Source organism: Maylandia zebra, linkage group LG10, assembly GCF_041146795.1.
Source record: "Maylandia zebra isolate NMK-2024a linkage group LG10, Mzebra_GT3a, whole genome shotgun sequence".
NCBI lineage: Eukaryota > Metazoa > Chordata > Actinopteri > Cichliformes > Cichlidae > Maylandia > Maylandia zebra.
In genome coordinates, this window is record NC_135176.1 from 17,078,100 (window position 1) to 17,102,469 (window position 24,370).

Below are 24,370 nucleotides of genomic sequence, written 5' to 3' on the forward strand. Positions count from 1 at the left end.
TCCACCTATGATTGACAGCTGCTTTAATCCAATGAGTCCAACAGAGAACACTGCCGTCCAATCGTGTGTGCCTAGAGGTGGGACGTCGGCATTTCATAACCTCTGACATTTCTGTATAAAACAAGCGCTCCGACCTTCCTCATATAAACAACATTAGCCGGGGCATAAGTAATTGTGATGTATGTGACCCTGACGATTTTTTAAACAGGTAGGCGTCAAACAGAGGTAGCACTGTCTTGTTTTTCACAACATGCTAGAGAAGGTTAATGCTCATCTGCTATCTTCCGGTGGGATCTCCTCCAGCTTGTCAAGCAGGAACGTCGTTAGATTGTCTACTATTCTATGTAATGTTTCAGCCTGTCAGGATATGTTGTTTATCGACGTTGTAGTTCAATGTCTCTAAAACAACCAAACAAATAAAGTATGTTTGCTTCCATGCAGATCCTTTCTTATTATTTAAATCGACTCTCTGTTACCAGACTCTGTTTTGTTTGTTTGTCTGTTTGTTTTTTTTGTTTGGTTGTTTTTTTGGAGGTGCCTGTTTACTTGTTTTCACGACTGTTAAAGATCCAAAAGTTTCAGCAAAATAAAATGTGCTTAGAAGTTTGGGTTTGATATTCTCATTTGAATTTTTACCACAACAATAGCTGTGTATTATGCTGTATTTGATTGTTTTAAATATCTGACAGTGCAGTGTATTGTTAATTTTTGTGACCTGTGTTCAGGCTTAAATCTAACTATCAACTGTCTTTCATATCTTCTCACGGGATACTTTTTAGCCCTTAAATATGAAGAGGCTTTTCCTCGTGGAGCCGGTGGTGGCCCTGTATGCTTTTGCCACTTTCCTCTACTATCCGCTTGTGCAACAGTATGCATACAGGAGAATCTGGCTGCAGGTGACAAACACCACTTACCTGAGCTCTGACAACACTTCCAGATGTGTGGCAAACAGCAACAGCAGCAACCAGTCTCACTATAATGAGGTTAGTCTTTAATCACTAAAGGCGTATTATCCATTCCTGAAATTTGGAGTATCTTATTTTCTTTCTTTTTTCCCACCACACTGAAAACTAAAAACATTTTGAATATAGCAAGGATTGTTTAAGAATGAATGCCATGAAAAAAAATCAATATTTGGTGCAAACATTTACCTTTAAACCAAGACACAGATTCTTTTAGGTCAACAGCTTTTCATGGTATTGGGTGGCACGTTGTTTCAATCATCTAAAAAAAAAAACTGTCTGGAGCTTCTATGTGAGTTTCTTACATATTAATTCCAGACTGACATGTTATGACTATGACTCTGGATTATTTGCACGTTTTTATCAATATGAAGGTAGTTCCTAATGACTCCGTATGTTTATGTTAATTTGCATGACTTGTACACTAATCAGATGCCTCCGATGGTCTTGTGTGAGACATTTTAACTGCTTAAAACTTTCGCACAGTACTCTAGTAATAATAACTAGTACATGTACGTAGGGCTGTGCGATATGACCAAAATCTCATATCCCGATATTAAGACATCTCTCATCTGATAACGATATAAATCACAAAAAATGTAACATTTTGTGTAAATTCTGTGAATCTCGGGCAGCTCGACTTGCGTGAAGTGTTTCCAGCTGGACGTCGCCTACCTGGAGTCGAGTGTTTTAACTGATGCATGAAACTATACATTTTTAGACATAAGTTGTAACTGGCGCTGTTTTCTTTCTGAATATTTATTACACAGCGTGCTGCGGGGAAAAGCCTGTTCTAACGTTTGAGTCTAAGGTTTATTTTTTAGCACCTGACGGCTCTTTTTTGCTTCTTACCCGTAAACACTCGGCATCTTTCACGTAATTCAGTTTATTTTGAAAAATCTCAACAGGATCTTGAGCTTTATTGTAAAAGGTTTATGTGGAACAAGCGGACACGCGGTGGTTTTACCTTCGTTGTTGCTAAGGACAAGGCAAAAAAACCCCCCACAAAGGCTTGTCTGTCTGTAGTGTGATTATATTAAATGTAAGAGAAAGAGAGAACTTTAAGAAATTAATATAGCCACTACAGTGACCATCAAAATAATGAAAAAATATTGCCATAAACAGTTTATTACACCACGAAACAAACAATAGCGTAAAATGAAACATAGACATTTTTATATCGCCATCCGATATATATCTTATATCGAACAGCCCTACATGTACGGTATAACAAGTTGCCTACTTAGAACTTGTAATAGCATTACTAGTTCCATGTCTATTTTCAACGTTTTTATTCATACATTTTTCCCATAAACTTTTAACTTCCTCTCTTTCACAGTTTGGGTTACAAAGATTTCTTTAGCGCAATAAGGTGACGTGCAAAGAATTTCTTATGACTACAGGTCTGTGCTCATGCAGATACCCACATACTGTGGTAGCTACACTATAGCTAAAAAGTGATAATCTTACAGAATACAGATATGATGGTACAATCTTTTTATTTGTAGGATGTTTGCAATAAGCAAACAATTTTGTAACAAGGATGTAAAAGAGTATTGTTCTATGAGCCCCAAAAGGTTGATTGTGTTCATCTGGACATAGTCCTTTCAGTGGGAGGATGATTAAGCATGCATCAAGACATTGTTCTATGAGGAACAATGTCATTTTACTTTAACATGCATGTATAGAATGAGAATTACACATAAAAGAGAAGTGAAAACCACAACAGGACAAAACTTGTGTTATCTGTAAATGGCCACAACAGCACCTGTGGTATTATAAAAAGCTTTTTTCCCCCCCACCTCCCCTTTTAGTCCTGAACATTAAAGTTCTTATGAAATGTCTGAAAATAATTAGTTTTTACATTTTTTTTTTTAATTCTTCCACTGTTTAAGGTATGATCAAGATATTTTGATCTGGCTCCAAAAAAAAAATCTTCTCCTTCAACATCCTCTATTTGTGCACCCCTGCACTGCTTCCAGGACTCCTGTTAACATTAAATTTAGGTTCAAGAGTTGCTGTTGAGGAGAGCTGAGGACATCTAGCATTCCTCATAAATGCAAGCTGACAGAATTTAAAGGGCTTTACAATTAACCACATTTTCTCTCTCTCTCTTTTTTTGCTTTTGCAGGAGGTACAGAGGCAGACATCTCTCTTCTCCGTTTACACAAACATCCTATCCACAGTCCCATCTTTGGTGGTCACTCTCATACTGGTGACCTACAGTGATCAAGGAGGACGCAAGATAGCCATCATCATGCCTATGATTGGCACATTGATCTACACATTGTCTTTGCTGACTGTGTCCTACTTTGAACTCAGCATTTACTTGCTCTTTGGCTCCTCAATTCTTAGTGCTCTGTGTGGTGGTATGGGCACATTTCTGGGTGGCTGTTTTGCCTACATAGCAGACTTGTGCGAGGATGATCGTCAGAAGACATATCGCATGGCTGGATTGGAAATGATGATTGGCCTGTTGTCTGGACTGGCTGCATTATCGTCAGGCTACTTTCTGAGAACTGTGGGATTCAACTGGCCTTTCCTAACCTCTTCACTGATGCTCGTTTTGATCCTGCTCTATGCCATCTTTGTCCTTGAGGAGACTGTGAAGAAGGCTCCAACTAGTGCCGTTACTTTAGATGGATCTCCTTGGTATTTAGGCATGAAACAGATGCTCCGTGGGGTCTGCCAGATGCTTGCAGGGGCCAGCTGCAGGTGGAAAACTGTTCTGGCCCTTCTCATTATTATCTTCACTTGCGTTTCCTTTGTATATGTAGGAGGGATGTCCGTGATAACACTGTACGAGCTCAGTGAGCCGCTGTGCTGGACTGAGATTTTGATTGGCTACGGCTCAGCTCTGACCACCACTGTGTTCCTGACCAGCTTTGCAGGAGTGTCCCTGTTTACATACTGTGGTGTGCCCCAGCTGCTCATTGTCCTGTTGGGGATCCTGTCTGTTGTATCAGCCATGCTCACTGCGGCATTTGCTAAAACAACCTTGTTGATGTTTATAGGTGAGGAGGAAAATGCAACTATTGGAATGTACAGTAGTTTTGACTCGTACATAAAATGAAGAGATAATACTTTTTAACCCATGTTTGTTTAAATAAAAAAAATAATTATATAATTATTTTTATTTATTTATTTTTTAACAAGGTGTGCCATGAACTAAGTCCATAGTTTAGTTGTATCTGTTTTTAACACCCTGAATTAGGAAATTGCTTATATATAGTTTCTGACACAAATTTAGTTTTTAGTGTTTTGCATTGATCTATTGTAGAATTTGTCTTAATATGCGGTATGAAAAGAGGAAAAATGCATCAACCAAAGCCCGTTTCAGTGTTCATTGTGGGCACGATATTAAATGGTTGGGTGTAAAAACGCAGAATGTGTCATATTAAAAAGCATAAGGACAATTTTAGCTGCAGGAAGTAGAAATGCCTTGTGTGCTCTTTTTTATTATTATTTTTTTATTTTTTTGCAGAAAAAGCACATAAGGCATTATAAACAGAGAAATGGCACCCCCAAAATACATTGCATGCTAGTGACTTGGATTACTAATTGACAGAATAGGACTTTTTATGGTGGCTTTAAGGTGCACAACTACTACTAGAGACTCCTAATTTTTTTAGTGCATTGTAAACTTATAAACGGTGTAATTATGTTATCGCTCATTTGCTTACTTTAATTATCTTATTGCAACAATCTACGTAATTGAAAACACACATCTGTTACATTTATAGATGCAACATACTTTTTTCATAAGTAACTAAACAATTTTGCAAATATTAATTTCCTCATGTATAGTTTTATGCAGTTACATTAAAACTACAGTGTGATGCATTATATAATGCTGATCTTCTGTTTTTCATTTGCCACAGTGAGGATACCAATGCTACTGTCTATCATGCCTTTCCCTGTACTGCGCTCCATGATGTCAAAGATTGTCCCAAAGTCTGAGCAGGGTGAGTGACTTTTCAGAGCTTTACATGAACCACAGAACCATGTCTGAGTGTGTTTGTAGAGCCAGAGTCCATTGAAGGATTGCCTGTTCCAGCAGCTTTGGCTCTCCAAGTTTCTGTTGAATTTAGCAGAGGGTTATCTTAAAACTATACACCAGAAGTTCTTAGTAACCCTATGACCTGCAGATTTATTTATTTTTTTCTGTTTTTCTGATTTTTTTTTCTCTATTGCAGGAGCCCTGTTTGCCTGTCTTTCCTTTATGGAAAGTTTGTCCAATAATGTATCGTCCATAGTGTTCTACAGTATTTATGCTGCTACGGTAGCGTGGTGCCCAGCCTTCGTCTTTCTGTTATCTGCAGGACTCTGTGTGATTCCTTTGACTGCCTTGGGGTAAGTCAATAAGTAGGCCAATGGATTTCCCACAACTTTAAAATAGCCAGGCCAGCATTTTTGCATCTTTTACTGCAAATTGCAATCTTACTAATAATTTGGGAAAACTGTCCTACTTTTCAGCCAGTTAGCCTTACTCAAGCCCATTCATCTGATCCACTTCAAACTGTAGTTATAGATAGATAGATAGATAGATAGATAGATAGATAGATAGATAGATAGATAGATAGATAGATAGATAGATAGATAAAACTTTATTAATCGCTCGGGTGGGTTCCTCCAGGAAATTCGGTTTCTAATAGCGCAGCACTGACAGAAGTTACAGAATGTGAGCAGAAATATACCATATATACACAGATAGAATTACAGAGACATATATAAATACAGAATATACAAAGGGATAAATAAGAATACAAGGGAATTGCACATTGTGCCGATGGTGAAGAAAATTAGTGCAATGTCCAATTTGAGACATTGCAGATAAGCAGTTGTCATTTTAGTTCAAAGTTGTTCAGTCACCAGTGTTTAACCTTGAGGAGAAGGGCTGCACACACAGGCATGTTGTTTGGGCTTTGTGATGACAATCATTGACAGTACAACACGCCTCAGACTCCTAAGTTTATCCATTGCAACTAAAATTACCCAACTGTAATTTTAGTCGGGAGGGAATAAAGGTCTCCAGCTATAAAAGTATAACCTTAGTCATTGTGCCTTTCATAACCGTTTTATTTTTGAAACAGAAACTTACTTAATGGCTGTGATGCAATTAGCTGTAGAATTGTAGCTATAAAAGTAACCAGGGTTACGCTCTCTGAGCTGGTAGTTATAATTGATGTGTAGAGTAATACATTTCCAAACTAATTTCCTGCTGTACCTCCCAGACATTATTAGTTTCCATTCATTTTACTATGTCATAAATATCAGTCACATGACATAGTTTAAGGTTACTCACCTCAGGTCTTGCTACTTTTGTTCATGTTACCGTGTATTTTTAATGCATTGCTCACAGAAGCCATTATCTACCACCAAAACTCACTGTCCTGTATGTTGTTTGTCCTGGATTATGTTAATGTTCAGTTTGACTGAAGGCATGTGAGGTTTTTTTTTTGGTGATCTGTGATCAGATTTCTAGTGAGATCAGACTTCACAACTCTGCACTGTGTGGATGGAGTTGCAAGTTACAAGCTGCCAAGTCACTGTTTATCAGTTATTTAGAAAAGGGAAGTGGTTCTGCTTAAGCAGGAAGAATTAGTTCCTCATTCGTTATCCAACTCCTTTTACAAAAGAAGTCCTCCCTTATAACTCATGACATGCATAGTATCCCTTCGATTTGATTTTTGGGCTGTTACAGCCTTGGCTTTGCTTTTAATTCAACTGAAGTTTAGTTGAATTTCTTTCCTGTTGAACTTTATTGCACTGGGGTGTAGTGAAAAACTCCTTCAGTGAATAAAGCTGTTGTCACATTTCCTTCCTATTACTTAGCGGCTATTCATAGAATAACAAAAGCACTGGTTTAGCAATTTTGTCTAACAACAGAACAACTAATTGAATTCAACAAGAGACTATATTTTTCCTTTTGAGTGCATAGAGTGGTAGCATTTTCAAGCCACGTCAGCACTGAAATGAAACTGATGTGGTTTGGTTGTTGTTGTGCTTATTTGCTAAAAAGAAGCCGATGAGTCTTGTATGTAGCAGATGGTACAAAATGGGATTTTTTTTCCCCCCCTTAAATATACATATCCACCACGTTGGTAGTTGTAGAAAGTGTATGGATGTAATCTTAAGAAGGGCTACTAGAGATGTAATGGAAGAAACGGACACAGAAACAGTTGGCCAGTTTATGTTGAGCTTTAGCAGACATGTATCTCCCTTTTCTATTTTGCTCTTATATCATCCCCCTTTTCTCCGCCTCATTTCAGCATGGTGAGCGTGATAGGAGTGGATGTTGCCACAGAGGTCCAAAGGCCAAAGCGTTTCAATTCAGAGGAGGAGAATCCTGTCCAAGATCAGAGTGACCACAGCCCTCTTCTTACCTGAGACGCCAGGACTACCAAACACTAACAGCACCTTGCTTGTTAAGATTTGTTTTGTTTTTTTTTTGTTTTTTTGTGTGTGTGTGTGATTTATTTTATGTGGTGTTTAATATAGGTTACATTTTCTTCCTTTGTTGCTGTGCTTATTGGAGTTATGGGTAAACAGATTTCTCTACCTCTCAGGTTTAACAACCCCAGTTAAAATTGATAGAAATCTCGAAGGTCTGAAGGTAGAAGTCTGACCATGACAATGACATTTTCAAAAACATTTTGAATGGATACATTTTAAATGTATATTATTTCTTTTTTTTTAATGTAGCAAATAAAATTTGACCTTGACATCACATTTTTGCTCAGGGAAAAGGTAAAAGACCAAGCCACAAATGGTAAAGGGGACTAAGAGTTATGGTAATCATTTCAAAGTATGAGGACTAAAGTTCTTTCTGGAAACAACCCACCACTCTGTATTATGACCAAACCGAAGACCTTGTGGACTGAATTGGTCACTTATTAGGTCTCTGCTTGCCTCGGGGTACGACCAGGTTGAAAAGCTCAGTTTTCCATACTATCAATTAAAACCTTTCCAATTATCTGGAGAATATCAACAAACTAAATAAAGGAAAGTGTTGTGGGATTTTCTTTCACACTTTGGTTTTTGAGAAAAACAGAAGAAGAAAGCACCAGCACAATTATGCCACTACATACCTGAAGTTTGTAAGATTCAACCTCTGTTCAGGTTTTGTTGTAGCTAAGTTACTACATTTTGGGTGTAATAGTCTTAATTATTGTGTCAACACAATATTCGCAACAGTCTAATAAAAATAAAAAATGTTTACCACTGTGGGCCAAGCTTCTGTATTTTAATACAGACTGAAAATTCACAACTAAATATCAGCACGACATCATTATCTTCTTAAAACTGTATCAAACAAGGTGATGTTTAATAAATATGTAGGATTTTTTTTCTGATGGAGATGAAATGCTAAGAACATTTTTAAATGCAATACTGTTTTCTATACCCAGTGACCTTCATAACAAACATAAAAAAATCGTTTCTAATTTTCTAGCTAAATCCCAGCACAATGTGATTCTGCAGAAAAAAAAAATCATTTCATTCATTCAACATTCCTGTCACTTTTTTTGGGGGGGGGAGAGGTTACTTTTACACATCCTTTATTTATCCAGGTAAAAAGTGTCATTGACATTAAAAATGTCTTTTTCAAGAGAGATCTGTAATATATAACATCACAGTTTTAAAAATATATTGTATATATTGGCCAAAAAGGACCGGATTAATTATAATGTAGGTAAAATAACACAGAGTACTTGTAAAACAGGCCATTTCTGTATTTTATAGCTCCTCCATAATTCGTATTGACTACAGTCTATTTACCAATCTAAATCAAGATATTAGACACTTAAAAACCATAGAAGCATTACTAATTGCTTTGGCAGTTCATCACTTTTTCCTGCTTACTGAATGTCTGTAAATTATATGATAGCCAATATGTACACCACTATTGCAAGTGTACTGTTTTCTAACATAGTCCCATTTAGGTCACCTGATGTTAGGTTTTTTCTATATGAAATTAGTACATGGAAAAAAAAAACTCATCAGAGAGCTTCAGACAGCCAGCCGGCCTCACAGGTGAACTGAATTGGGACTTTAATTTCCAGAAACTCTGGCTGGCCAATCAACCTGCCTGGTTCACTTTTACTTTTACTGTCAGGCAGGAGGCCCACTGGCAGTGTCCATTTTCCAACGTCCTAAAAAAAGGTAAGGCCGCACTTGGTAAAATTCTGGTCGTGTTTTATTCAATCGGTGTGGTACTTCACCATAGATTTATCACATATTAAACCTCATGATACCTAACGCCACGGATTTACCACCATTCTCTGTGCTTCGGTGCCATATTTACTAGAAGTTAGACAAGGTGAGTTTCCGCGTGCTTTAGTTACTCCATGTTTAATTCATATCGTTGACCTCAGGGTAAGGTCAAAAGCTCTAATTCAAAAGCAGAATCTATCAAGTATACCAAAAGTAACCTGAATTTTGCAGCACTTGGCTTGACGGTCTTTAGATAAAGTAAGCCAGACAAATCACTCCGCTCACCGCTAAATATCTGCAAGTACACTGACGTCAGCTGCTATGATGTCCCCGTGACAACAACCCCGTGACAATAGCGTGTGAATGAGTGTTTAAGTTTTTTTAGTCATATTGGAAAATCTATCCAAGGCTAGAACTCCCGACCTTTTATTGATGGTGTTAACAATATTAGTTTGACCTTTATTCTTTTCTTCAGTCCGAGCAAACGGAACAACTTCTATTGACTTTATTGATCGTTGACTTCGTCCAAAAAGCCTGTTTAGCGTACAAGTCTGAGTATGTTCATACTGAGATGAGGGGAAATGAGCGTTGTACTCCAGAGAAGGGCCATCTTAAACTGAGTCACTTATCGGGGCAGCAGACTATACACCCAATGCGCTCCCAGGCTGGTGCCTACCTGCTCACTATTGCCACTCCTGAGAGTTCTCTCAGTTCATGAAATTTAGTCAATGTGTCACATACTTGATGAACTGATATGAAGCAGCTGCCTCAAATGCTGTTTCATTTCCTAATTCATGCATTTTCTTTCAAAGTGCCCTCTGTATGTCCTCCTTCACAACCTCTATTGTTTTCATATTTACTGTTAAACTGGTCTCCTTCTCATTCGTTCACGCACATTCTGACTTGGTTTGAGAGACATTGATTCCTCTTCTCTCCAGAGCATAGTTCCACCTCTGCAGGCTCTCATCTAGCTGCTCCCCCACTCTCACTATAAATGTCCAAACATGTGAAGACTGAACCTCAACTGCAAAGCACCCGAAGCAAATTTATGTCCATAATTAAACTGCCTCATCTGCACTTACTGTGTGAGTTTTATCCCTTCAGGTTATAGTGGAATGATTAGATTTAAAAATCAAGTGGATCTCACTAATTAAAATCACTCTCTCCTCCCATCCTGGTCTTTTTGAGATAAATGTCATGATCTACTGGTATGTATTATTATTTCTCTGTAGACTGGATTGAAGTAGAAGCTCTGCCCTTTATTTTCTTGTTGCCATGGTGAATCCTCGTATTGGAGCTCCACTGATGACTACTTTGTTTCATTACTCATGCACACTCTGAGCACAAACTAAACATACTCAGGGCAGACTGAAGAAACTCAGATTTTCTGGAAAATGAGTTTCTCATGTTGGATTGAAGTTTGACTCAGGTTCTTAAACCTGTGTTCTGGATCTACTTTATTTACTTATTTTGTGCTTCCCTCTGTCTGATTGAACACCTGTGAAATCAACGAATGAAGCGATTTAGAGCTTTCTTCCTCTTTCACAAACTATTAGTGTCATTTTTGGGATGATCACTAGCCCAAATGTCATGTTGGAAAACTGGCTTTCTTTATGTGTAAATGCAAACTCCTACTAGGAGGGGAAAAAAAACTCGTATAAATCTGTCTTGTTTTACAGAAGGAAAAAATAGTTGTCTGTCTTTTCCTCAGTAATATCTTTCATTGCTTTTAACATTGCAGATAATACATAGTACAAATTGTTAATGTTTGACCTTGTTTAGTTTTATATCCCGCTTGTATTTCATGAAGGACTAGTTTGAGGTTGTGTTATACATACGATTGAATTTTTGCACATTCCAGTCCTCTTAGTCTCTAAAGTCTGGTTGTTTAACATCAAACCAGTCAGTTCTGGGGATTAGCTGGTGGCAACTGCACACTGGGGTACTCCTCCAAGAACACAATGTTAAGGCTGCTTTGTTTGCATTCACGCTGCTTATAGGAAGCCAGCATTGGGTAAGTTCACAACCTTTTGTTGTGAACTTTTACTTTCTTGTGGTGCTGTTTCAGCTTCTTCAGTTTCCCTGATATGGCACTGGTGCATGGTGTGTGTGGTGTATGCCTTGTCACAAGTTGAGGGGAAAAGCTGAGTCAAAACGGCATTCTATGATTAGGGGAAAAATGTATTTAACTGTTTTAGTTCTGTGTTTTGTACTGAAAAAGTCAAGAACTGTTTTTACACTCTGTGTGTGTGTGTGTGTGTGTGTGTGGCAAGATAAGCAGTCATGTTGTGCTTATCTTGCTAAGTACCTTTTTTTATTTTTTAAACAGAGCAATAATTTAAAGATTTCTATATTTAATCAGTATTTTTCTACCATGTTGGTATATTACTCCAGGCTCTCTGGTTAGATATTATACCAGTGAGTCTGTGACAGTCTTTTTGATATAATCTCCAAATATCGCACAAACCTGAATGCTGGCTATATACACTAAAGTAGCACAGTTGGAGTAGAATACCACAGAATGTTTGATACAGTATACAATTGATCCGTAATGTAATGCAGTTTTCTTGAATAAATAAAATACAAACTCAATCAAACAAATATTGCCCATGCAGACAGTTTCTTATACATTGAATCAGAACTGTAGTTTTTAGTGGAGTAGAGTAACTGTTGTGGGGGGTTTTTTTTTTTTTTTGTTTGTTTTTTTTTTTTTAATCCTATGTCTTGTACAGTTGCAACACTATAAAATCACTGACCAACTGGTTTCACCTGTTTTAGATTGCTTTCTTTTCTTAAACTATAGTACAAGAATGGCCATGCCTTCTTCAGGCATGTGGAGTGATCAAGTTTTAGTTGTCACTTGAGTTCAAATCTAATCATTGTCCTTGTTTCTTGTTCAGGACATTTTCCAGCCCTCCTCAGAATGAAGCGTCTCTTGCTTCTGGAGCCTGTGATGGCCCTGTGCACTTTTTCCTATTTTCTCAATGCTCCACTTATGCAGCAGTATGTTTACCGGAGACTCTGGGCGCAGATGACAAACACCACCTATCCCATCTCTGACACATCCAGATGTACAACAAGCAACAGCTCAAGCAGTTATGAGGTTTGTCATTAATCTCTGGCTCCAAGGTAGGATTCATGGGTACCAAAAATGGAAGGACCTACTATAAAATGAGGGCATGCACAGTTACAGCCATCAGTTAAGTGGCGTAAAACACAAATCAGCATTAGCTGCATTTGCATTATACTTTTCTTAAAACTGTTGCACTGAATACTGTCATTGATACTGTAGCAGGAAAATTCATATTTAATGCTCATTTCAGATAAGATCTAGCATTACTTAGAAATTTACAAGTGCATGTGAAAGTTTCTTCAACTGAATTTGCTTTTGGCTTTAATTTAATGTTGTTTTTTTTGCATGAACGATTTAGGAATTACAACCATTTCTATACAGAGTCCTCCATTTCAGAGACTTTGAAATAACTGAACAATAACAATTTTAAATAAGGATTATTCCTAATACTTCTCTGAGAATAATATGATGAATGACAGAACTGTAGAGCACAGAGTGCCAAATACAGTTTCTTCTCACGTTGGGATGCTCTTCTAGCCCCTTACTGCAGCCACCTTCAATTGTTGCTTGTTTTTGGGTCTCTGACCTCAGGGATCAGGTGACTGAAGAATATCTCAAGACAGTATTTCTTGGTATTAAGAAACTCTTGGGTTGCTTTTGCAGTATGCTTTATCCATATGGATGGCTTTGAAACACTTGGAATCAACTGCAGGGAGCATCCCTTCGAATACTGGCTGTGAAGCTGCTTTTCAGTCAGCTTCTGACCCTCTGTTAATGGGGCAATATATAAAAATGGCTGTAATTTCAAAACAGTTGAATTTTGTATTGTTATTAAATTAAGTTCTAAGATGATTTGAATCTTAAAAGTTGGACTTACCAATCTTTGTGTTTTATTTTTAAAATCCACTCTGGGGTTATACAGAGGAAAAACTTGAAAAATGTCTGTGTCCAAAAACACAGTTACCAAGCTGTATTTTGGTGAGTTTGCTTTTGCAGTTAAAATTAAGTCTGTTTTGTGTCTCTCTGCATTTCTAGGGCGTACAGAAGCAGGCATCTCTCTTCTCCCTTTACACAGATGTCCTCTGCACAATCCCATCTTTGTTGGTCATTCTCTTGCTGGTGACCTACAGCGACAGAGCAGGGCGCAAAATCACAATCATCATACCTGTGATTGGCATGTTGATCAATACCTTGGCCTACCTGACTGTATCCTATTTTGAGCTCAACATTTACCTTCTCATTGGCTCCTCAATCCTCAGCGCTTTGTGTGGCGGCTTGGGCACATTTCTGGGTGGCTGTTTTGCCTACATAGCAGACCTGTGTGACACCCGTCGCAAGAAGACTCTGCGCATGGCTGGAGTAGACATGATGATTGGCGTGTTGGCTGGCGGGGCTTCAATATCAACAGGCTACTTCCTGAAAACTGCAGGATTTAACTGGCCTTTCCTAACATCTGCGTTGATACTGTGTTTGAGCCTAATCTATGCAGTCTTTGTCCTTGAGGAGACAATAAAGCCTCCATCAGATGTCGTTATTATGGATTTGGCACCTCAGCGCTCAGCCATAAAACAGATGGTCTGTGGGGTCTACCAGATGCTTGCAGGGGCTAGTCGTAGTTGTAAAATTGCTTTGGCCCTCCTCATTGTCATCTTTATCAGCTTTTCCTTTGCATATATTGGTGGGGTCTCTATGATAACGCTGTATGAGCTCAATAAGCCCCTGTGCTGGACTGAGATTTTGATTGGCTACGGCTCAGCACTGACCACCACTGTGTTCCTGACTAGCTTCGTGGGAGTGTCCTTATTTACATGCTGTGGTGTGCCCCAGCTGTTCATTGTCCTGTTTGGGATCCTGTCTCTGGTGATGAGCATGGTGATGACAGCGTTTGCTGAGACCACCTTATTTATGTTTGTAGGTGAGGGGGAGCGGCTTTACATTTTAGCACTCTTAACTAGGCAATCAGAATACTGGAACTCTGCAAATTGCTTAAGTAATTTATATCCATAAAACCCTGCCATATTGAGCAAGATGTGTTTGTGCTGCTCTGCCATGATGAGTAAAAGTAAGCTGATCATGCTAGACTCGCAGGCTGGTTTGAAGACTCTGCCATCTTGGGTTTTTAGTAAAACTGTTCAAAATCTATTAGCTCTCAAGTCGACACATTTTGTCAGAGCTACAAAAAGAGGAAAACTGCATTAATGTCAACACCAGTAGAATATTGTTCTATTTGCACAATCAGTGAGGTAGATGCGATTACAACTGCAGACGCATCATAGCTGCAAAGTTCTGAATTGTCTTTGCCTACAGTATAGATTTATAGACTCAATCAAACACTATAAATCTGCATTACTAACTGGAAGTAACCAATGGGTTTTTGTCCAATTTAATCCTCAGTTACCACTGTTTTGCATAATCCTCTTGTATCTAATGCTGTCTAAGAGATGTGCATCTTTATCAATGAACAGGAAATTAACATTAAACAAATCTAAAATGTTCATTGGCCCAGATTTCAATGTAATTATATTATAATGCTGAAGTATTTTGCATAATAAAAAAGTAATTGTCTGTTATGCATTTTCCCCTCCAGCAATTGGATCAATGATTCTGTCTAAAATGCCTTTCCCTGTTCTGCGCGCCATGATGTCAGAGATCATCTCAAAGTCTGAGCAGGGTGAGTGAGTTTAGTGCTTTACAAGAACCACAAAACCATGTCTGAGAGTGTTTGTGGAGTCAGTCCATTGAAGGATGGCACATTCCAGAAGCTTGTGGGTGCACTTAAAAACGAAGCACTTTAAGTTTCTGTTGGATTTGACAGAATTAAACTCTTAATCTTTAGGGTTTGTGTAACCCTTTCACCTTCTGAGCATGGTGGTGTTGTTACTGTTATGATTGTTATTTATTTTACAGGAGCCCTGTTTGCCTTCTTGTACTTTCTGGAGATAATAAGCAACAAGGTATCGACTGGAGTCTTTAACAGTATTTATGCTGCTACGGTGTCATGGTGCCCTGGCTTTGTGTTCCTGTTGTCTGCAGGACTCTGTGGGATCCCTTTGTCTGTTATTGGGTAAGCTAATAATTATGCCTTAAGTGTAACAAAGTTTCAAAGGATCATACCACTGCCTTTGCAAGTTTGACTAAAAACCAGAGATGATGTACATGAGTTGTGACAAAATGATTTATTATTATAAGACAATAACAGTAACTGAGTGAACTAATTAAATAATACAATATATTTCAAAGTTCAAAATATAAGAAATAGCTCAATTTTAAATATCAAGAATATTACAGAGGTGAAATGTATACGATTGACATCTAAAAACAGGCTGTAATCACCGTAAACTTTAAACGGTATGTCTGTGCCACTGTATGTTTTAGCATTTTACATACATGTAGCATCCTCAAAACTCGGTGGTACATTCAAGGCTGCTTTCATGTGACATTATTTGTCAATAGAAGTATGTCATTGAGGTAAAGTACCTGAAGGTGTTTGCTGAATTTTAACCACGGTGTATTTATTCAGTAAACCAAAAAAGGGGCAGTTTCCTTGTTAAGAGCGACTTGGCAGAAATGTTTTAAGCTTTCTAACTTGACTAGAAAAGCATTTCTGCTTGACTGGGCACTTGGAAATTAGAGGACTCAGTTCCTCTTACTAATCCAACTTTTTCTCACCGGTCAAGTTCCTCTTTTGCATGTTAATATACATCTCTAGTATCCTCATAATGTCTATTTTATTTAACAAAAGTTTTGAGCTTTGTTGAACCAATTGCTTTATTTAATATAACTTAAATCAAATGAAAAACACACGCTTTTATTGCGTCTTTTAAGAAAAAGACAAACTGCTTTATATAAAAGGCATCAACCAGAGCAAGTGCCACAAAAAAAATCTGCCAAATCAAACATGTGGAACTGTCTGCTGTAGTTCCCTGTGAACTGTGTACAGCACTGTGTATATACCAGATGTTCTCTTTCGTATGTATGTCTTACTGTAACATTGGAAAAATGGCCGTACTTTGGTAGTTTCTTGGAGCTATGTTGGGCATGTGCCTGTCAGAAGGGTAATGAACATATGTATTAAGAAAGCATGATGATATGGAAAAATGGATGCACAGTTGGATGGAACTGCTAATATAGTACCATATCCTTTTTCTGCTTAACACCTGTTTGTTCTCATTTCAGGGCGGTGGTTCTGATGAAAGTAGATGTTACCCAAGAAGCCCAAATGACAAATCCTTTGATCTTAGAGGAGGAGAACCCTCTTGAAGGTCCTAGTCAGAGTCCTCCTTAACTGAGACTCTTGGTCTAAGATTTTTCTTGGATTCGTCTTTGTTGTTTTCTGGCTTCATGTGTTGCTAATGTAGATTGCCGTTGAGTTAACTTAAGTTACAATGAACTTGTGTTAATATTAATGTGCACCATAAAATATATTTGAACTAGGTGAAGACCGAGACAAACTCACAAAAATGCATAAAATTCATCAGATTTAATGTTAATACTGTTTTGATACATGTTAAATAAAAATCTTGACTATCAAGTTTGTGTTTATCTAGAACTCAATCATTTATGTAATCCACCAGATGCGCATTGTTGATGTATTATGTTTATCAAAGCTGTCAGCAGAATTTACAGTATACATGAAAACACCTGGAAACAAGTGGAGCAAGTTCAGCTCATAAGCCAGAAGGGATTTTTGAGGAAATCCTTATTTTCTCTTAAAATATTTTTTAAAAGTTCATGGTTCTTCTTTAGTGTTAATATTCTAAGGAATAACTATAAGGAAGGAAAGCCCTTAATAGCATTTTAACAGACTTGAATAAAAGAGTAACATGTTCTTGGCCTTCCTAAAATCTCTAGTATATTCAACAGCCTCCCATTGAAACTAATCTGATCTAATTTACCTGCATGTGCAATTTTTGGACAAAAGCTGAATGATCTTTGGTAATGATTTTGGGTGTGCATTTAAAGCGCAATCCTTGCTCTTGTCAGGGGTATCCAGAGCCCAGGAAGTAGCAGAAGTCCAGTAAACGTCACTATCAAATCAGCCCCTTCTCATCACAGAAGTTACTGCAACACCTCACTCATTTGGAAAAATATTCTGGGCCACAACAGAAGAATGGTGAAGTGGTGTCATGTCTTTTGTATATCAACCACTAGATGCCACTCTTGGTCCAGGCTTGAAACTTGGAGTATTAATCTCAGTACTACTGTGTGGTTCCTTTGTTTTCTTTTTCCTTTTTCCATGCATTGTCTTCGAAAATGAAAAACTCTTTTGAACGTCTCATACATTTAAACTTTTCATTTACGGTATATATGCTGAATGTATTACTATGGACTTCATTACCTTGTTAGTCCAGCCAAGGTTTAACTGAATGATCTGATAACCTGTTAAGAGCCACATCATGTCTTGGGATACATTTAATGCAATCAATGCTCCCAAAGTGATGTGGAGAATATTCTAATAAGTGTGATGTTAATAACAAACATTACGCAGTATTTCCATCCCTCTTTGTCTTCTGTACAGAAAGAACTTCACTCAGTGGACATGCATATGAAACAGTTTGTCTTACACTTGAATCTCAATTCAATTATCAGAGTTTTTCATGTAAATCTAATTAACCTACACATGATGCTTCACATACATAGTTTAGGTAAAGTTTAAACTGGACCTTTGTGCTGTTGGGGTGTTTTGATTGCAGCTGTGTTGAGAGATGGGACTTACACATGAGAGCAGGAAATGTTACAACTGAGGTTCATGTTCAGTGTGGTGACCAGGCTATTTCTGCCTTTAATATAGAGGACCACCTTGCACTTAAGAGAAACACAATCTTGTTGCTTTTTAAAATTGCAGACGTAAAACATGACAGTTAAAGTGCGCTCAATATACTTTTCCCTTCTTTTTTTCAATATCTTCACTATTGGTCTACAGGGCACGTCGGTTTAAATTGGCTTGATTCGTGGAAACCCAAATGACGTCTGACCTTAATGCGCAGTTATTTGATTTCCATCCTCAAGACTTGAGGCCCGTGACTGCAGCTTGATTGTACGGTAATGTTGACACTGCGTATGAATTAGGTCTGTGTCGGAGGTTACAAAGGGAATCTTCTGAGGCAGGGCTTTCTTGGCACCAAACATGAGGTTTCTGGTTAAATTAGAGACGGAGGTGTGGTGAGGAGTAACACTGGTTTGCGCAGAATTCCCAGGGGTAAGCGGCTCAAGGGGAGACAGTCGTGGTAGTGGCTCGACCCTGTCTGGCATGCATGGGGTCGCTGACGATTAAAGGGAAGTTTGACAGAGTCTGGTTGAGATTGGAAACAGGGAATCGGGGTCTTTGGTTTCTGGTTTCTAAAGTAGCTTAGTCAGCAGTTACGCTCATGTGCAGCGCACCACATCACATCAGATCAAGAGCCTAATCTCAGATGTTGATCCAGAAAGTTGCAAGCAGACCTCTCTTTATCTCAACCTTCTGTCCCCCGAAGGAGATAATTGACAATAATATGAAAACCCATTTGAGGTGGTTTGCGTGATTTAAACGAAGAGGTGGCGGGACAGCCTGGCTTCTCAGTCGAGATCAATTTGATGATCTGAGAATGATTTGTTCACACCATGATCCACTGCATATGCTCAGTATAGCACTGAAAAGTCAGTGTAAAGAAGAATAACTACACATTGAATCCCAGAGATATCCTAAAATAAGAAAAGTACAATTTCTATAATGAGAGAAGGCTATCAGGACAACTTTTTAGACTTAAATTGTAAGAAATAAATGTGTAAAATTAATTATTAACTTCTGTAATAGACAAAAACAGAAATTTTCTTGTATGTTGGTTAAGCACTTTGATGTTGTATAAATGGACACGGTGGAGATCTTTATCATTAGGAAAAGTTATAAAACTTATGAAGACAATTCATTTTTTCCAAAGCTGTCCAGTGGGATAGATTGGTGTCTTTGCCAGGCCGATTCTGGAACCTGGGGCCTTATGTTAGACACCCCTGCCCAATGAGCAAGCACTTGGCGACAGTGGGATGGAAAAACTCCCTTCTAACAGAAAGAAACTCCTGGCAGTACTGGGCTCAGGGAGGGGCAGACATCTGCTCCGACCACCTGGGGGTGAGGGGAGGGAGACAAAGCATGTTGATAGCTCAATATTTGCAGTCTCGGTTTATTCCTTTGATGAAGGTGACAGCAGAAGTTATACCAGCACATCTTTTTCACTATTGTTATCTAAACCCTCAGCTGGTATGACGTTTATCTTTTGTTTTCTTCCAACCCCTTTTCTCTCTACAAAGGTCACTCAGCTGTGTTGGTTTCCTCCTGCCACGAGCTGTGGATGATGTGTGGTGGTGATTTTTTTTCCCCCCTCATTGCTGCGGCCATTCAATGCTCAACACATGTTATCTGTGTGTGTGTTTAGATGGATGTTTGTTTGAGTTCTGTGCCTCTGCAGTAATTACTCCTTTTTCTGTGAGGCTTCTAGTCCCTTGAAGCTAAACCGATATCCACATCAAGTTCTGGATTTTTGGCTCCCCCAATTTTTAGTATTGCATTGTTGTTTGTTCTCTGATTCATCTCGTATTGCTGAGATAATCACATTTGCCCACCTTTTTCTGTCGCATCTGGATCCCACGGCTTCATGTGGTTGCCACTGCTTCCACAGATGTCTTCCGTCTTAGCTGCCAATAATGACTATTTCCTGTATTCCCCTCCCTCCCTTCTCATCAATCTTATTTGCTCTACACTACTTCACATAAGAGAATTAAGTTGTTGTTGTTTTTTTAAAGAGGTTTCAAAAATAGATCTTTAACCACTATTACTGACACATGCTTTAACCACAGACCCCTCATCTCCCCTTTGCCTTTCCTAGCTTCTATCTTTGACTCTAGACTTGTTTAAGGTCCAATTTACAGTGGATATCTTGTATGTCTGTTTCATATCCCTTTCACACAAAATTCAAATGCAAGCTACTTGTTTCGTATTAAGGTGCTATGATATAAAAAATAGGCTCAATGATCAAATAGGGTCATATTTAATCGTTGAAGATAATGATTAGCATAAATATTTCTGTAAATGTTCATTCTTATGTGTCCTTTTCAAAGTATCACTTTAAAAACCTGCAGTTTAGGGGTTTCCTGTCAGGTTTTAATATTTATTGCTGGAGTAAGATTAGAAAAACAAAATTAAGTTGATGGATATAAAATGTCAGACGAAGAAAATTCCAATTTTCACAATTATCCCAATAAACTTATTGCAGCCACACTGTTAAAGCTCCAGTTGAGGCCCTGTGCAGGAGGACCAGCCTGAAGACCGTTGATTGGCTGTGTCATCCTGCTGAGAGCACAGTGATTACCATCCAGTGTCTTGGAAGCCATGAATGTCATTTGTGCAGAACAAGGTTCCTGTCTTTAGCCATGTAGTCTTAGAGAATGCAACCCCCCACATCTCTAGAAGAGTGGCAAAGGAAAGGTCACTGTGACAATCAATACTCTGCCCGGTTCTGCTTCAGTGCATCAGACTAATCAGCCTGCTACCCAAGGTGGGGGAGATCTCAGGACCTGATAAATGGAAAGATGGAGGAAGAAGAAGAAAGCTACCAGTGATAGACTGGGCACACACTTAATATATTGTGAAGGGATTACCATCAGCATTGCAGACCCTCCTGAAATTCCCATAAATTCTTATAATTATCCTAGCCATGAGAAGAAAAAAAAAATCACATTTAGTGAATCCAGACCTTTGTCTGGTCTCAGTTTTCCTTGTGAAGATTTTATTATCTCTTTGGGTTTATTAATGTGCACATGGGTCTTAAGTGTGCTCACATTCACTGCAGTTGGTTAGACTGTGCTCTTAAAGACACAAAGACATTAGCACACAAACTGAGAGGTATCTCTGGTCAAAACAGAAGCTCTTCAGTTTCACTCTAACATTACAGAAACCACAGCCTGTAAACCCTCTGTTTAGCTGTATATACAGTCTCTGGTTTAGCCACACGGGCAAAACAATTAACCGGCATGCTATGTGTGGAGTGATGTGAGAGCACACAGTCACATCTGTATTTATCAGATTTTCTCTCAGCCAGCCTCTGCTCCTGTTCTTTGCAGCAGATTCATTTTTACAGCCTCCATTTGGCCTCATTGGCTTTTTGCTGGTCTATTAACAGAGTGTTTCTCATTTTAACTTTGCATTACAGTTTCCACAGGACTATCAGTGTTATGGCCTCAGTGTGGAAAGTTCAGAATCAGTTGATACATAATGCTACTTTGTTCTGTCTTAGCAGTATTTTAGTTGGCCTTTGCGTTTGGTCTCAGAACAGAAACGAATAAAACCAAATGTACAAGTCATAGTTTTTTATAACTGACCAATTTCATTCAAAATACCAAAACCAGTTATTGAGGCTAAATGCTTTTTAAAAATCTAAATGCTTTTTAAAAACTAACTGTATTCAAAATAAACATGCTTGAAAAAACTGAAGAGCTAAGGGCTATAAATACCTTGGAGTACACAGACAATAAAGTACTATCCTTATGCTGGGGCATGCTGGGGCAGCAGGTCGAGGGTTGCTGATGCTAACAGACTTAATGAACTGATCCAAGGCCAGTAATTTTGTGGGTATGGAGCTGGACTCTCCTAAGGTGGTGTCGGAGAGGCGAATGTTGTCCAAGATAAAGACAATGTTGGATAATACCTCCCACCCACTCCATGACATACTGGCTAGCCACAGGAGCACGTTCAGTGAGAGACTGAGATTACCAAAAAGCACCACTGAATGACACAGGAAATCATTCCTGCCTGTGGCCATCTCCCTGTACTACAACTCCATCTAATACACCGTAAAGACTGCAATAGTTACATCCTTTTTGCACACACTCTTTTCTTAGTAATGGTGCTGGCAATTTTCTTGATATTTATTTATAATTACATCTATCAATCTTGTACATATTTATTATTTGGTGATTTGTATATATTGTGCTATTCCTTATGTCTTAACATATTGTATTGTTAAATAGTCTGTTTTTGTTAATGTTACTGTACTGGAGCAAGTGTAAGCCACATAATTTCCCTAGAGATTAATAAAGTATACTGATTCTGAAAGTTTATTAATCTTATATTTTGACTAAAAATCTAGTCAGCTATCTTCATGCTGGATTGCCCGACAGCTAGTTTAGGCAGCCAACCCGACCACCTTGTGTACCAAACATAAGGTGGTATTTCAGCCAACATATTTCCCACTGCTTTCCTACATCGATGCCTGACCTCCACAACCCTGAATTCCACCTATAGACCCTGGTGGATCTTTTTACATTATTCTCACGTTTCAATCGTTTTTTGATAAACTGATGACCTTAGAGGTTAGATGCCAAACTTTATTTCTTCTACAGCAATAAAGCAACCATTTTAAACATGAATTGTATGACTGGGGTGCCTTATCTAGTTCTTTGAAACATTAGATTTTTTCATTTTATTAGGGTAAATGTCGATATATTTTCATTGATAGAGAACTTGTTGACTGCTCATTTCTTTTGTTTTAAATTTCAGGTGACTGTGGTTTAGAAAAATTAGATAAAAAGCAAAAAATTGCTTTAAATCAAATCTAATCCATACAATGAGCAGAGCAGTGGTAGCTTGTGCCTCAATCACACTAGAGTAAAAATAGGCTGGCACCTCCATGCAACCAGGAGAAACCAATGGTTGGCAATTGACCGCACTGATTATTAAATGAGATTCAATTAAGGAAATAATTTATTTTTGGCTTGCTGGCGTCCATTGCAAGACAACTGTTCAGGTCACCTGGTCTGACTCGGACAGGCCGCAATCACGCTCAAACAGAATGGTTGAGGTTTGCAATTAACCACAATCTCATTTGTAATTGCAGACAAATTGCCAACATGTTGTAATCAGTCGGAGTCTGTCTGCACCGATGAGCGCCTGCTCTTAAAATAATGAAAAACACAAACCCAATTTACAGAGGTTTGTGGCAGGCGGTTTCCTATAAATTGCACTAAACTCGCACCGAAAAGCATGACTCGTTTTGCACCAAATATGTGTGTGAAAGTTGCCACTAGAAGTGTTCGTGTAATTGGAACGAGAGAGGGAGATGTGATCAGAACGAGTGTACAATTGGCACGGCTCGATGGCTCAAAGCTGTGAGCGCAGTGCCAGAACTTTGGCTCTATCCTGTAACTCTTTAAAAAACACAGAGTGAGCACTGAGCAGAGCTGAGCCCCACATATTCCTGCTCCACAATAATACTGGTATTTTACTGAAGAAAGAGACCAGAACTGAACTGAACTTAATGGAGCGTTGGAGGGAGGGAGTCCGCCCCTGGCTCCGGGACAGCACTTCAGGTCTGAGGTAGACGGTAGTAGATTTGAGATTTACCACAGTTGTGATCGCAAACAGATTTCAGGTCATTTCCAAATGGACTCTGTCCAATAGAAAACTGATTGCACACCGACTATGATTGCTATTTTACCGCTGTCTTAGCCCACTAAAGTTGTAGCAAGATGGCAGTTGGCTGCAACCGGACTCGGACTTGGTCCACGTCTGAAGCGACCATTTCAAAGGCAAGAGATCACATTTTGATTGCTCAGTGTCGCAATACTTTCACTGGAGCAGCGCCTCCAGCCACTGTTTTCCCCAGTGTGACTGTAACCTCAGGTGGTTGGCAGTCAATCAATTGCTGGGTTGCTGCTTTCATCCCCATCTGAGGCTTCAGTGCTCCACTATGCTCAGTGTTCACTGAGCAATAGCAAACATTGTAAAGAACTTTGCTGTGCTCCTGCAAAAATGGATCTCAGTAGCTCCTCTTTATATAGTCTTTTTAGTCGAGAGAAAAACGTAAACAAAGAAGTGACAAAGTACTTTTGAGTTTATTTGACTTAATACAATGTCTTTATTACTATTTATAGAACTATCTGCGTGAACGATCATTATGGGTAGAGTAAAGCACATGCTCTAGTGGGGTTTTTTCAAATGTGGGATTGTGTTTGAGGGGGTTAGACACAATAAACTAAAATGGCTGTGTTAATGGTAATGAGAAAACATGCCACTCTGTGGAACTTGTGGCTTATTTTAATGGCATTTAGACAGCGACTGAGCTTTATGGCACTGAAGAACAAATAATATGAA

At 38.6% G+C, this 24,370-nt stretch overlaps 2 protein-coding genes across 2 annotated transcripts; both read left to right on the top strand.

The window, feature by feature from the left end:
• Positions 1–64: 64 nt before the first annotated feature.
• On the top strand, positions 65–8,191 carry slc46a3 (lysosomal proton-coupled steroid conjugate and bile acid symporter SLC46A3). Its single transcript, XM_004550081.3, has 6 exons — positions 65–208; positions 780–983; positions 3,094–3,976; positions 4,844–4,927; positions 5,159–5,315; positions 7,235–8,191. Exons 2-6 carry the CDS (start codon positions 789–791, stop codon positions 7,350–7,352), a joined length of 1,437 nt encoding a protein of 478 aa, XP_004550138.3. The 5' UTR covers positions 65–208; positions 780–788; the 3' UTR covers positions 7,353–8,191.
• A 771-nt stretch (positions 8,192–8,962) lies between these two features.
• On the top strand, positions 8,963–16,780 carry LOC101463722 (lysosomal proton-coupled steroid conjugate and bile acid symporter SLC46A3). Its single transcript, XM_076889209.1, has 6 exons — positions 8,963–9,125; positions 12,077–12,279; positions 13,285–14,164; positions 14,837–14,920; positions 15,157–15,313; positions 16,426–16,780. Exons 2-6 carry the CDS (start codon positions 12,100–12,102, stop codon positions 16,532–16,534), a joined length of 1,410 nt encoding a protein of 469 aa, XP_076745324.1. The 5' UTR covers positions 8,963–9,125; positions 12,077–12,099; the 3' UTR covers positions 16,535–16,780.
• Positions 16,781–24,370: the final 7,590 nt, after the last annotated feature.